The sequence below is a fragment of the Vicia villosa genome, linkage group LG5, assembly GCF_029867415.1.
Source record: "Vicia villosa cultivar HV-30 ecotype Madison, WI linkage group LG5, Vvil1.0, whole genome shotgun sequence".
Classification (NCBI taxonomy): Eukaryota; Viridiplantae; Streptophyta; class Magnoliopsida; order Fabales; family Fabaceae; genus Vicia; species Vicia villosa.
Genome location: NC_081184.1, coordinates 174,091,395 through 174,104,100, shown reverse-complemented (window position 1 = coordinate 174,104,100; position 12,706 = coordinate 174,091,395). Strand labels below are relative to the sequence as shown.

The following is a 12,706-nucleotide window of genomic DNA, read 5'->3' as shown; positions in this document are numbered from 1 at the left end:
TTTTTGGTACTATTTTGTTTAATGTAAAAAAGTAAATGGACTCTAATAAAAAGGAACAAATTGGGCCCAAAGAAACAAACCCTTTTTATTTGCAATTTTTTTAGATATATAACCATATAAATAAAAAAAGTAATAAAAGTTAATATATAACTATAACTATTATTAAAAAATATGAATATTTAATAGAGAAAATAGGTGATGCACTGACAGTGTAAAAAAGTTTTACACTGTCAACCAATCACGACCATGAATCAGGACAAATCAGACTGTAATTTTAAAAAAAATTATATGACATGGCAAAATGATTTGTTTCTATTGGATGACAGTGTAAAACTTTTTTACACTGTCAGTGCACTACCTTTAACCTCTATTTAATATAATGTAAATTTAATTAAAAAACTTATTTTGAATGCATCTTTAATTAAAAGATAAGAAGAAATTAAATATTATTTACAATGCTAAATAAATTAATAGTAAATTTAATTATTAAAGGAAATATTAATTTCGATAATAATAAAATTAACTATTAATCCAATTAACACATGATGCAAGGAAATCAGATATCAAGGTGCAAAAATCAATCATAGCTTAAATGCGACGAGATTAGCAAAACGACTGGGCCAATGGATTTCACAAGCAGTCAACTATTAACCCAGACACAGTCAATGCAAAGGATTGCAAATGGATTGTGAAATAGTTGAAAAATGACTGGGGCAAAAATCGGGGTACGACAGATGCCCCTATTTAATTATCCCGAGCCAGATAGCATGAATGACTTTAGTCTTCACGGTATCAATGGCGGAAGGTAATTCAGTATAGAAGGACCCGAATTTTTGTCCTTATGCAGGTGAAATGCAATGCATGGATTTTTTTATGCAATATGATATGAGACTGACTCGGAACTTTGTGGGGCATATGGTGCCACAAGAGACAAACTAATGCTGGAGAGACTTGAAAAAGAGGGATAAAACTCTGGGTAAAAAGATAGTAGAAACGTCTAAGAGTAGCTTTAGACGGTGGAAATCATCAGAGACATTCAAGAGTGGCTTTGAATGAATCTGAAATAAAAAACTTTGGGTAGGAACGAGTGGCTTTAGACGTCACCAAACATCAAAGACGGTCAATAGTGGCTTTGAATGAATCTGAAATAAAAACTTTGGGTAAGAACGTCTAAGAGTGGCTTTAGACGACACCAAACATCAGAGACATTCAAGAGGGCTTTTAATGAATCTGAAAAAGATCCAAACTCTGAGGAAACATCGGAGACATCCAATAGTAGCTTTGGATGGTAGGAAACCAACAAGACTCAAGAGTGGCTTGGAATGCAAATAAACTCAGAGATATGGCAGAAACGTAAAAGAGTAGCATTGAACGAAAGGAATCCAAACTCTGGAAAACACTGGGGACAATCCAAAAGTAGCTTTGGATAAGACAGAAACCAAAGAGATTCAACATTGGCTTTGAACGCAAAATGGAAACCTGAACCTAGACATGTATCAAAGTCATCCTGAGGAGCAATAGATGAGATGGATACCAATTTTGGAAAATACGAGCAGCCATCCAATAGTGGCATTGGATGGGAAGGAAAAACAAACTCAAGAACATCAAAGAGTGGCTTTGGATAAAAAGGATGGTATTCCCAAAGATATAAAGATCATTCAACAGTAGCTTTGAATAACACTTTACTAAGGATTGTGATATCCAATAGTAGCTTTGGATAAAAGGTGAGAAACAATATGTCCAAGAGTAGCTTTGGACGAAGAGAAACAAATACGAATCTAAGAGTAGCATTGGACAGAGAGAAACAAAAAGACATCCAAGAGTAGAATTGGATGAAGAGAAACAATTATACATCTGAGAGTTGCATTGGACAAAGAAGAAACAGAAAGACAAACAATACCTTTGGTAGGTGCCAAGTAAGTTGGGCTTTGATCTCAAGGTAGGATGTTAGTAACAACGGAACCTTGAAAGAATGCAAATGAGTATGAATTTTGTTTCGATGCATGATATTGATTTTTTTATGCATGATATATGAATGATTAATGCAATGCAATTGTATACGACAACTGAGGTAGACTCTTTTGTGAGGGAAGATTAGAACTCTGATTCCTCAACACAAGAACATTGCCAACTCTATTATGCTTAAACACGGTTTTGTCACACCGATGATCCTTTTGAGAAGGACTGATAAGCTGCTTCAGGATCGCTGAAGGAGACTGCCCCTGATTGACTGATCGTGGCTTCAATTCTTGAAATGAATGTTGGGAATACTTGCCCCAGCATGAATCTTGAACAACAAGATCTTGAAGTAACGTGCCTCTGATAGGATCACTGATCAAGTTTCTCGACTGTTTGAACTTCCTTGAAAGATGAATACTTATTTGCAAATAAAATGTTCATTCAAAAATGGTAATTTTAATCCAATGCTCAAAGCATATTTTGAAATCAAGGTCATTTATTGGAATTATGCTATTGATGTAAAGCGAATGAATCAAAGGTCCAAACATAATGGTCTAGACATTCAAAGTGGAATATGAAGAAAAAGTATGGAAAAACAAATGATTTGCAAAAATCTTTAGGAGTCAGGTTAACACAACCTTGTTGCAGTATGCATTCAAAATAAACCTTGCTTCAATTAGGTCTTTCGATGGTTGTAACGTGGTTTGGTTCACGGTTTTAGAAAGAAATGATATAGGCTCAAAATTTATTTTTAACCCACCCCATTCTTCGTGATGATCTTCATTCCTATGTTCAGTTAATTCAACTTATGCATTCAGGTTCCAAGAGACTTTTGGAATTTCACTTATTCACGTGATAATGACTCATAAGTCAAGGGAATTTTTTAGATGGCATTCACTTCTTCCTTTTGATAGTCACAATGTTTTATTGTTGTTCAAAGAATTTATTGACTTTTCTTTTTTATTTTTGATATTCCTAACTATTGCCTGAACTGTCTTCATTTTGAGACCAAATACCACAAAACATAATCACTAAAAAAGAAATAGAAATTATCAACTCACTTGTGTCTGCGGGAGTGTTTGAAGTGCAGACGGAAGCATAAAAAATCCATAAACTAATTTTAAATACGAATTAATTAAGACATTAAGTTGATTATTCTGTTCTATCCAACTCTTTACTTGTGTGGCTGAACAAATCATTCTTATAATTCCTAAACCGTTCATCGTTGCTATTAAGAACCTCCAAACCTGTAACATAACTAAAAAATCAATTCAATACAACTGTTTCGATTGTCTTGAAGTGCGAAACTGATCACTAGTTGCTATTAGACGGTTATTTGATTTATTATTCAAAACCAGGTTCCCACGGGTTGGAAATTCTTTGGTAATTTAATGGATGCTGGACTGTGTTCAGTTTGTGGTGAAGAAAGTTTTGGGACTGGTATGTGATTGCTACTGCATTAAGAAGAGAAAACAACAATCTTGTAAACTTACTCAAACCTCTTATTATCTGCGATTGTTGTTGTGTTTATGGATAGGTTCGGACCACATTCGTGAGAAGGATGGAATCTGGGCAGTTTTGGCCTGGCTATCCATACTTGCATATAAAAACAAAGATAATCTTGAAAGCAAGCTTGTAACAGTTGAAGACATTGTTCGCCAGCATTGGGCTACTTATGGGCGCCACTATTATACTCGATATGACTACGAAGTATGTTTCAGTTGCATTTTATCCTACTTTAGTATAATTCCTTCTGAAAATCAGTTAACCTAATCGATCCCCGCCCCCCCTTAAAGAATATGGATGCAGGTGCAGCAAAGGAACTGATGGCACATTTGGTCAAACTGCAGTCCTCACTCCCAGAAGTCAATGAGTATGTTAATATTAATACCCAACTTTATTTAAACTTTGAGATTGCTTTCAGTTATTTCCTCATGATGAAGTAAAAGCTTTTCAAGTCTGACCTAGACTTGACATTCTCCAAGCAATTGGTGTTTAGAAAGTAGAAATTGACTTCTATATCAGAATAATGATCCCCCATGGCTATTTAGCAGTGCTTTCTTATCCTTATGGTTACTTATTGCACTTCTAAATACTCTACCAGCGAGAGCAAACCTATACTATCGTGTAACTTTTTAATCATAGGCGTTAAATAAGAGCATTAAATAAGAGATTTACAATTAGAAAACACGTAAGCTGACTACCCATTAACCAAAAACTCGAGCAATCATAGAACAAAATCATTGGTAACATCGGGCAGACTTCTCTAGGAGTCATGACTCATGACTTAAAATGAAACATAAAACTCACTATCCAAAGAATCTAGGTAGCTAGCACTTCCTGAATAAAAATACCAATGGTGATGTACTTTACTCACAACTTCAGAAGTCTTTTGGGAGTTCTTTGCTGCCACTTTGAACGTGCTATCCTCCTTCAGAGTATCTCCAGTGTTGAATCTCTTTTCTGTCTCGCCTCAGTGCCTAGGTGGCCACATCAGCTGCATTTGATGATGGTCTATTTTAAATTGGAGGGCCAGTTTGAAAATAGTTTTATAATTATTTATAATTAAGTTCAAAACTAATTAGTTGATGGACATGGTATGACAAACCTGTATGCGTTACCATTTATGAGAATGTGTCTGAGGAATAACATGGTATGGTTGAAGTTAAAGTTTCTCTCATCATAAATTTAATGGATTTTATTCATTGTCTTTTTAGGATTATTAAGGGGGCAAGTTCAGATGTGTCAAAGGTTGTCCACGGTGATGAATTTGAATACAATGATCCTGTGGATGGTTCCATTTCATCACACCAGGGCATCCGATATTTGTTTGAGGATGGATCCCGATTGGTAAGTTTAGTGATTATTATTCTCTTTTTGATGATAAGTACTGATTATGCATTACTAGCTTAGTTGGATAGAAAATGCATGTGGACTTGAAAATACATTTTGTCTAGCAAATCATTGTTAATTTCAGCTTGTTTACCAAATGCTATGGATTTATTGCAGATTTTTTGTTTCCATGAATATATTCACTTTTTCATACTTACCTGCTCCTAACTATTTTATTGTCTTACCTTCTTCGCGTAACTTCCTTCCTCAGATCTTCCGCCTCTCTGGAACTGGATCAGAAGGTGCAACTATTCGACTATACATCGAGCAATATGAGAAGGATCCATCAAAGATTGGGAGACTTTCACATGAAGCACTTGCACCTCTTGTAAGATCTTATATAGTTTAAATATACATTTTCAGTGCCAAGCTTGCATTCGTCTTAACTAGTTGAATTGTCTTAATAACAGGTGGAGGCTGCTTTGAAACTTTCAAAGATGGAGGAGTTCACCGGCCGATCTGCCCCCACAGTCATCACATAAATGCATACTTCAGGAACCAAGTCATTTCCTATTGTCTGTCAAAATTCCAATCCTATGTTAATTTTACGAGTAGCCAACCTATATTGTTGGTTGTTTTCAGCCCTTACTATGGGCAGTTGAGTGGAATTTGTATTACTTTAACTAAATTTTGATGTGCTAAATAATTCAAAACTGCCGAGTGCTGATTATATATGTTCTTAACATGATGTTAATTCCTCTTTTGCTGGAACTTTTTGCTACTCTTTTCTTAATTCCTTCATTTTCTTCTTTGGTTTGGCTTATTTGCTATGCTTTGGACGAAGATGGATTTTTCACCAGCCTAGCTGATTAGTTGCAAATAATGCTTTTGGATCTATGGCATCCGCACCTATGACAGCCACCCTCTAGTATTTGGTGATGAAACTCTGAAAATGGTCTTGAAACTGTTCATTTATCTTACTTTTCATCCATCTATTCTCAAATAAGGCCGAAGACTTTTGCTTATAAATAAGGCTGGAGAAAATATATTGACAACAAATAAAATTTATCAGATAAAGAGGAGAATTTTAGCATTTTGAAAAGAAAAAAAAAAGAGAGAATTTTTTTATTTGGTATAACATTGGTGTAGGGTGACAGAAAGAAACAAGGGAGTCAAGCAATTTCAACACATTTCGATCAAGCTGACTTGACAGGGTGTCATATAGCAAAACCAAAAAAATATCTTTGTATGCCACAATCTAAGAATAACAGGAAAGCTATTGAGAAGTTCTTTCGGTCAGCTTAAGAGGCTATGTATTTTGCAAGAGCAAGGAAGCTTATCCGCTTTCTCAACCATATCTAAGCTCAACCCTTTCCAAAATAGAGAAGTGTTAAGTTTGAGCAAATTGTTGAGGTGTGTGTATTATAGATGCGTCCAAGGATACAAGGAAAAATTATGTATTATAGATGCGTCCACAAATACAAGGACAAATTTATATTTTCGCTATGTCCACTCTCACCTATGACACCTATGAGATGAGAGAAGTAATGTCCAGTATATAAGTAATCAAAAAGAGAACCTCACATGGACGGTTAAAATTTTCTTTCGATCCGTTGTTGCACCAATTCGTCACAACTCGAGGTTTGTACGTTATATATTTAATTTCATTAATGATATTCCTTTCCTATATGATTTTGTTTGTAGTGAACGTTTAATTCAAATGCCGATAGAATTTAGTCCAATAGAATTCAATTCCTTAGGACATAATCGATAGGTTATAGTTTTACTATGCTTGATTGTTTAACTCTAGTTCACTGTCAACCATGATTCTTTATCCAATAAAAGGAATTCAAATTCACATGAGGTTAATTGGCGCTTGTTTAATGCACTCTATAGTAAAAAAGGAATAAGTACTATAAATAAGTGCTATTATCTCGATTGGAAATGGGTTTTACATCGTTTTTAGTGGGCAAGTAAATAAGGGTGTTATAAAAAGTGTGCCATTTTTCCCTCAGTTGAATTCCCAACCGAGGGGAAAATGTGATTGGTCATGGGTTCGACCCGTCAGCAAAAACATTTTTTAAACTTTCAAAACGAAAAACTTTCCCCTCAATTGGAATTAACACCAAAGGTAAAATATCATATTTACTTAATTTTTGTTTTAACCTATTTTATTTTCTTTTGATATGCAAAGAATCAAATTTGTTGACGAGTTTTTATTCTTCCTCCTCATTATCATCAACATCAACAGTAACAAAACAAAATCAATACAACCGTTAAATATTAAATTTGTATTATAAAAACAACAACAACAAAATCAATAGAAGATTTAAATATAAAATCTCAACAACAAAAATAAGCAAAATCAATAGAATCTTTAAACATTAAATCTCAGCAACAACAACTACATTAAACATTTTACTAGACACAAGAGCAAGAACTAACATTGCTAAGTTACATCCTTTCTTTTTAAACTAACATCAAACATTTTAACAAGCAATTATAGGAGAAGAGATTGCATTAAGGAACCAACCTTGAAATATTTTTCTGCTTTTGCAATCCATCTAAGAGAAAGATGTTGTACTTCATGCAATTGCTTTCATTATCACTATTTTCATTATCTTAAGTTTGTATTTCATCACTTTACGTCCAACATGGATCGTTGTGGCTTTCACGTTTTGATTGGCTGGTGAGGGTTTCACGCGGATCACTAATGTTTCATGTGGATTGATGATTTAACAATGTCTTGAACATTGTTATTTTACTAATGACTTACAAATATTCGTTAATTATTTCATCAAATTGGGCAAAATATTTCCACTCGGTTGCTAGATCAAATGAGGTAATAGGTCATAAATAAAAAATAAAGTTACATAAATAAAATGCGTTAAAATACAGTTGTTGAAATTCAAAACAGAAGTTGATCAATACTTTCCCTTCTTTTTCTAGCATAGCCGAGGTAATATATCATAAACAAAAATAAAAAAAGATTTAAAAGTTGCTAAAATGTAGTTGCTGGTATTGGAAGGTGTGTCCCCTGAGTACTTTTCCTTTCAGTTGCTAGCTGAGCCAAGGTAATAGGCCATAAATAAAAATATAAATAAAATAAAAGGTGCTAAAATGTAGTAGTTGGAATTTGAAGGCGTGTTCTATTAATATTTTTTCCCTCGGTTGCCAGCTCACCTGAGGTAGTAGACCATAAACAAAAATATAAAAAATTAAAAATTGCTAAAATGCAGTTGTTGGAATTCAAAGACGTGTTCTCTGTATACTTTTTTACTAGGTTGGCAGCTCAGCAGAGGGAATATGTAACATATTTTTTTTAAATTTAAAATGTGACGTGCCTATTATTTACTTTGTCATAAAATGTATTTTTTTTTGGTAGTGAATAAAATTGAAATTAGAAATTGAACCGTAGAACTGATAGGTCAGAGTTGGCGGGTTGGCGATTTAGCAGATCAATAGATTTGTACTCACACATTTTTATAGAATTTCCTTAAAATCGTGCAAACTCGAAAAGTCCACTTTATAACTATTCATTGTAAATTTAGTCAATTGAATTAGGAGTTTATGCGATACAACTCAAGTGTCACTTTTATAAACTACAACTTTTATTAATTTTTTTTAGACTCGTGTGAGACAATAAATCAAATTAATGTCATTATTGAGGATTCTCTAACAATAAAGTCAATTTTAGAATCCTATTAGCAAAATATATATATATGGGTTTTGCTATAATAGACCCACTTGTTTTTATGAAGGTCTATTTTAGCAACATGCACCTCAGGGTGCATTTAAATATTTTTTAGTTAAAACTTACTAAAACACACCTTCATAAAATTAAGTGGGTGTATTATAGCAAACCCCTGTGGGGTTTGCTACAATAGATTCACTTGTTTTTATGAAGGTCTATTTTAGCAAGTTTTAACTATATATATATTAATTTACAAGGTTGTCGTATATAGGTAAATATTCCAAATAGTCACGCAAGTGACCATTGAGCAATTATTCAGATTGTTCCAAAATGTTCCCATAGAATCACAAATAATCGAAGAACATGACTCCCTTAGATGTTTACTCTAAAAATTTCAAATTCCTTCTTTTAGATTGACTTTTGAATTTTTTGTAATAAGGATACTGTCAGAAATTTTTGTTGCTATTTTATATTTTATTTTAATCGTTTTTTTTTTCATTTTTCACTTTGGTTTTTGAGTAAAAGGGTCACTGTTGGAATATTGTGTTGTTGTTCAATCATATTTTATTTGATTCTAATAGTGAATATACTAATCAGAATATGGATGAACCTCAAAGATCTTAAATAGAGCTTGATATACCTAATGTCACTTATCATGCATTGTATTGAGAATAACCTACCTTGGCTGTACCATTTAAGCTTAAATCTAGCTAGATACACTTGTTGGTAAAGTTTAGTGGTTTTGTAGGAGAGGATCCTCATCAGCACTTGAAATAATTTTATGTAGCGTGATCTACACCACCGAAACCCGAGGGAGTCACAAAAGACCATATCAAGTTGAGAGCCTTTCCACTATATCTTCAAGGTGCTGCGATAGATTATTTGTACTACTTTCAGGAATATTTTGTTACAAGCTGGAATGATCAGAGGAAAGTATTCATAGAAATATTTTTTCCTGCCTCAAGAGCTTCTTGTATTAGAAAAGGAATATGTGGCATTACCAAGATTTATAGAGAATTTTTTAATGAGTATTGGGGGTGATTCAAAAACTAGTGTCTAGATGTCCTCAACACTAGATTAGTGAATAACAACTCATCCAAATGACTGTTCAAAATCTACCATTTCAACAAAGAACACATTTCACCATTCAAAAATTAGACCAATATTGGACAACTAAAAATTTCAATCAATCACATGCAGGATCAATGATCTAACCCACTACATGCTCAAACAATAGTGAATTCAAATAATCCTAATGGAAGCAAGCATCATTGGTCTTAGATCGGAAAAAAATGTTAAAGAAACACCCGAGAAATATACCTGAACCTAAACCTGAAACCATTGATGTAAACAAGAACATAGATGAGTAAAATAGATACAAGTATTAGATACATTCAGAAACGTGGAAGTGAACATTTTACTCATTGAAGTAATTAAGATTCTAAAATATGCCAAATTTCTCAAACACTTTAAGTAATTAAAACTGTGGGAGAAAAATCTAAATTATTTAGAATTCTACCCACTCCTTTTGTTAGAACTCGTTTGAGTACTTACACTTTAACATATATCAATCATACCTATTAGAAATATACAGTGCACAGTTTATGATTTTAGCATTTATGATGAACTTTTATGTTTAGTTTTCAACATTTTTATGAAGCCACAATACAGAAATGACTGAATATAATATACAGACATGATATTATTATGCAATAAGTGGCCATCCATATTCATTTTCAATTATGAACAAGTCTTATAAACCACTGTTCATTACGGCAACTATTCACTTTCAATTATGAACAAGTCTTATAAACCACTGTTCATTACGGCAACATGGTGGCACATGCATATCAAAATTAATTATGATACATATCAATACCAATTAATAACTATCGAAGAATCAAAATACAAACATAAAAAACATGCTATTCTGTAATAATTACTGTTACCAATATGCAAACTATCATAAATCACAGAAAATACAATTTTGCATATACAATCGTGAAGTTATTAATTGTAAAAATCCAGAAACACCGACATGGATTCGGGTATATTTTTTACATTTCATTATAGAAATTAGAACACCGTGAAAATCATGATATCAAGATCCAAAACAAATATTTGCTAACAACACCAGAAGGCAAGTAAAGGTTAAGAAATAAATTCAAAACCAAATTCTTAAGTGCTCCCTCATCATATCTGTTATTAGAAGAGAGCCGAAGTTTTGTTGATTCTTCTACGTATAATACTATTGTCTTGAAACCAAAGAATAACACTAACGTAACATATATATTCTCTACTTTGTTGTTCAGGAAAGAAAACCTAATAGCAGCAGTAGTGGTGCATGGTTTGTTAGAAATTCGGTATGATAATACTGGATATCTTCGAAGAATCGTGTTCGTTCACTTTCCGAACAAAGTATTTCGACCATATTCTTGTCTGGGTTCACGAAATCTTTGCGGGGATAATTCTCGAAGAGCAATCTGTTTTCTGACAATAGAGAACAAATCAGAATGTAGAGAGGAAATATATTTCGTGTCCCAAAATCGAGGCCAAATGACTCCTTATATAGGAGACCAATAGCAGAAAACGAACAGACACACCTTTTCGGAAAAAAACGATCATGTCTGTTGGAAAAGGGTACAACTATTCAAACGGGGCGCTGCCCCGACGGGGCGTTGCCCCGCACCCCGCCAGGGGCTACGCCCTTTGGAACCCCGTTTCTATTATTCGTATTCAGTTACACGTTTGGCTCGACGAGCGTGCACTCCGCACTACCCTAACTCGTTTCAAACTTAACGCATAATTGCATTGGCCTATAGTAAATCACATTACTACCAAAACACATTGGTGATACTAAAATCACCAACATGGTTAGCATACAACTGTGGCTTCCGACCATCCAGCAATGTCAACATAACATCAACCTCCAATCAAATCCAGCTTTTAGGAAGGACGATTGTATCCACCAACTGGGGACTGTTTGGACCACCTACTCTGCAAACAAAGCATCCTGCAGAAAATGTGAATGGCAAAAATTGGAAATATAATTATCCCCAAAACTAAAGTTACTATTACTACATTATATGTGACATGAACAAAAATGATTTAAAATAAAGGTTTTTGTTGTTTGAAAATAATAACAGTGGGTGGTTTGACTAGTCATGTGTGGTTTGACTGTACGTAATGCAATTTGTGGCCTTCTAAAATCCAATATACACAGTTTGACATAGACTTTTATGGGGATTAGCATTGATTCATAGGGGGATTAGCATTGATTCATAGACTAACATATATCAGACGAATATCCCAAATATAAATCCAATGTTGGAAAGTGGCTCTATAACTTCTGGTGCAGGTGTGGGAGCCTTCACAACAATGCTCATATTAGGCTTAAGATCAGCTTCACCCTACACACATAGTGTTGCTACAACTACAAATATTAGAGTACAGCGTTAAAGTGCCAGACCAACTATGAAAATATAAAATAAAATGGATTGAGTGATATTCTAACCTTCAAATTCAATTTTATTTTGTTGCAATTTTGGCACACATAGCATTAAAACACTGAATATCATTGTCACTAAACGACGAGATGCTGGATTTTTTAGGAAGATGCTTGAGGAGACTTGACGTTGGATTTTATAGTTGGACTCTTGACTGCTGCTCGAGGTGCCGTAATGTTGCATTTTGATGGACAATATTTATTCGAAGAGATGTTGGACCTTATAGCAAGACTTTTTACTTCTAAAGGTGCCTTAATGTTTTAGTGATTTGGATGATTGTGTTATTCATATATTTACTCATATTATTTTTATTATGTTACAAATGTCAATGCTGCCCTACAAGCTAACATGGTCAGGTATTGGCCTTCGTTTATCATGCTTAACGATCATTTCTGGAATCATCACTGGATAAAGCATGGGTCGTGTGGCGAATGAGGAAGATCAAGGTACATACATGAAATATTGACGTTGTTTAATGCAGTAAATCTATTTGAAGTACTTAGTCAATATGGAAATATCCATATGTTGCCAAAGTACTTCAAAGAGATTTACGACATTAAACAACGCCAATGTTTTATGTATATACCCTGATCTTCCTCATTCGCCACACGACCCATGCTTTACCCACTGATGATTACAGAAATGATCATTATGCATGGTAAATGAAGGTCAATACCTGACCAAGTTAGGCCGTAGGGCAGCATTGACCTTTGTA

The 12,706-nt window shown here is 33.9% G+C and overlaps 1 protein-coding gene across 1 annotated transcript; it reads left to right on the top strand.

Moving 5' to 3' along the window:
- Nucleotides 1-3,242: 3,242 nt before the first annotated feature.
- LOC131604067 (phosphoglucomutase, cytoplasmic-like) lies at nt 3,243-5,562 on the top strand. The gene is made up of 6 exons (XM_058876562.1): nt 3,243-3,399; nt 3,497-3,669; nt 3,756-3,832; nt 4,677-4,809; nt 5,063-5,179; nt 5,262-5,562. The coding sequence occupies exons 1-6, from the start codon at nt 3,351-3,353 to the stop codon at nt 5,331-5,333; spliced, it is 621 nt and encodes a 206-aa protein (XP_058732545.1). The 5' UTR covers nt 3,243-3,350; the 3' UTR covers nt 5,334-5,562.
- The last annotated feature ends 7,144 nt before the right edge of the window (nt 5,563-12,706 follow it).

What these genes read in the sequence shown, in the direction of transcription:
- LOC131604067 (XM_058876562.1), top strand. Translation starts at nt 3,351, where the DNA reads ATGGATGCTGGACTGTGTTCAGTTTGTGGTGAAGAAAGTTTTGGGACT. An exon ending in TTGAGGATGGATCCCGATTG is followed by an intron (nt 4,810 to 5,062) that starts GTAAGTTTAGTG and finishes TTCCTTCCTCAG; the next exon opens with ATCTTCCGCCTCTCTGGAAC. An exon ending in ATGAAGCACTTGCACCTCTT is followed by an intron (nt 5,180 to 5,261) that starts GTAAGATCTTAT and finishes TCTTAATAACAG; the next exon opens with GTGGAGGCTGCTTTGAAACT.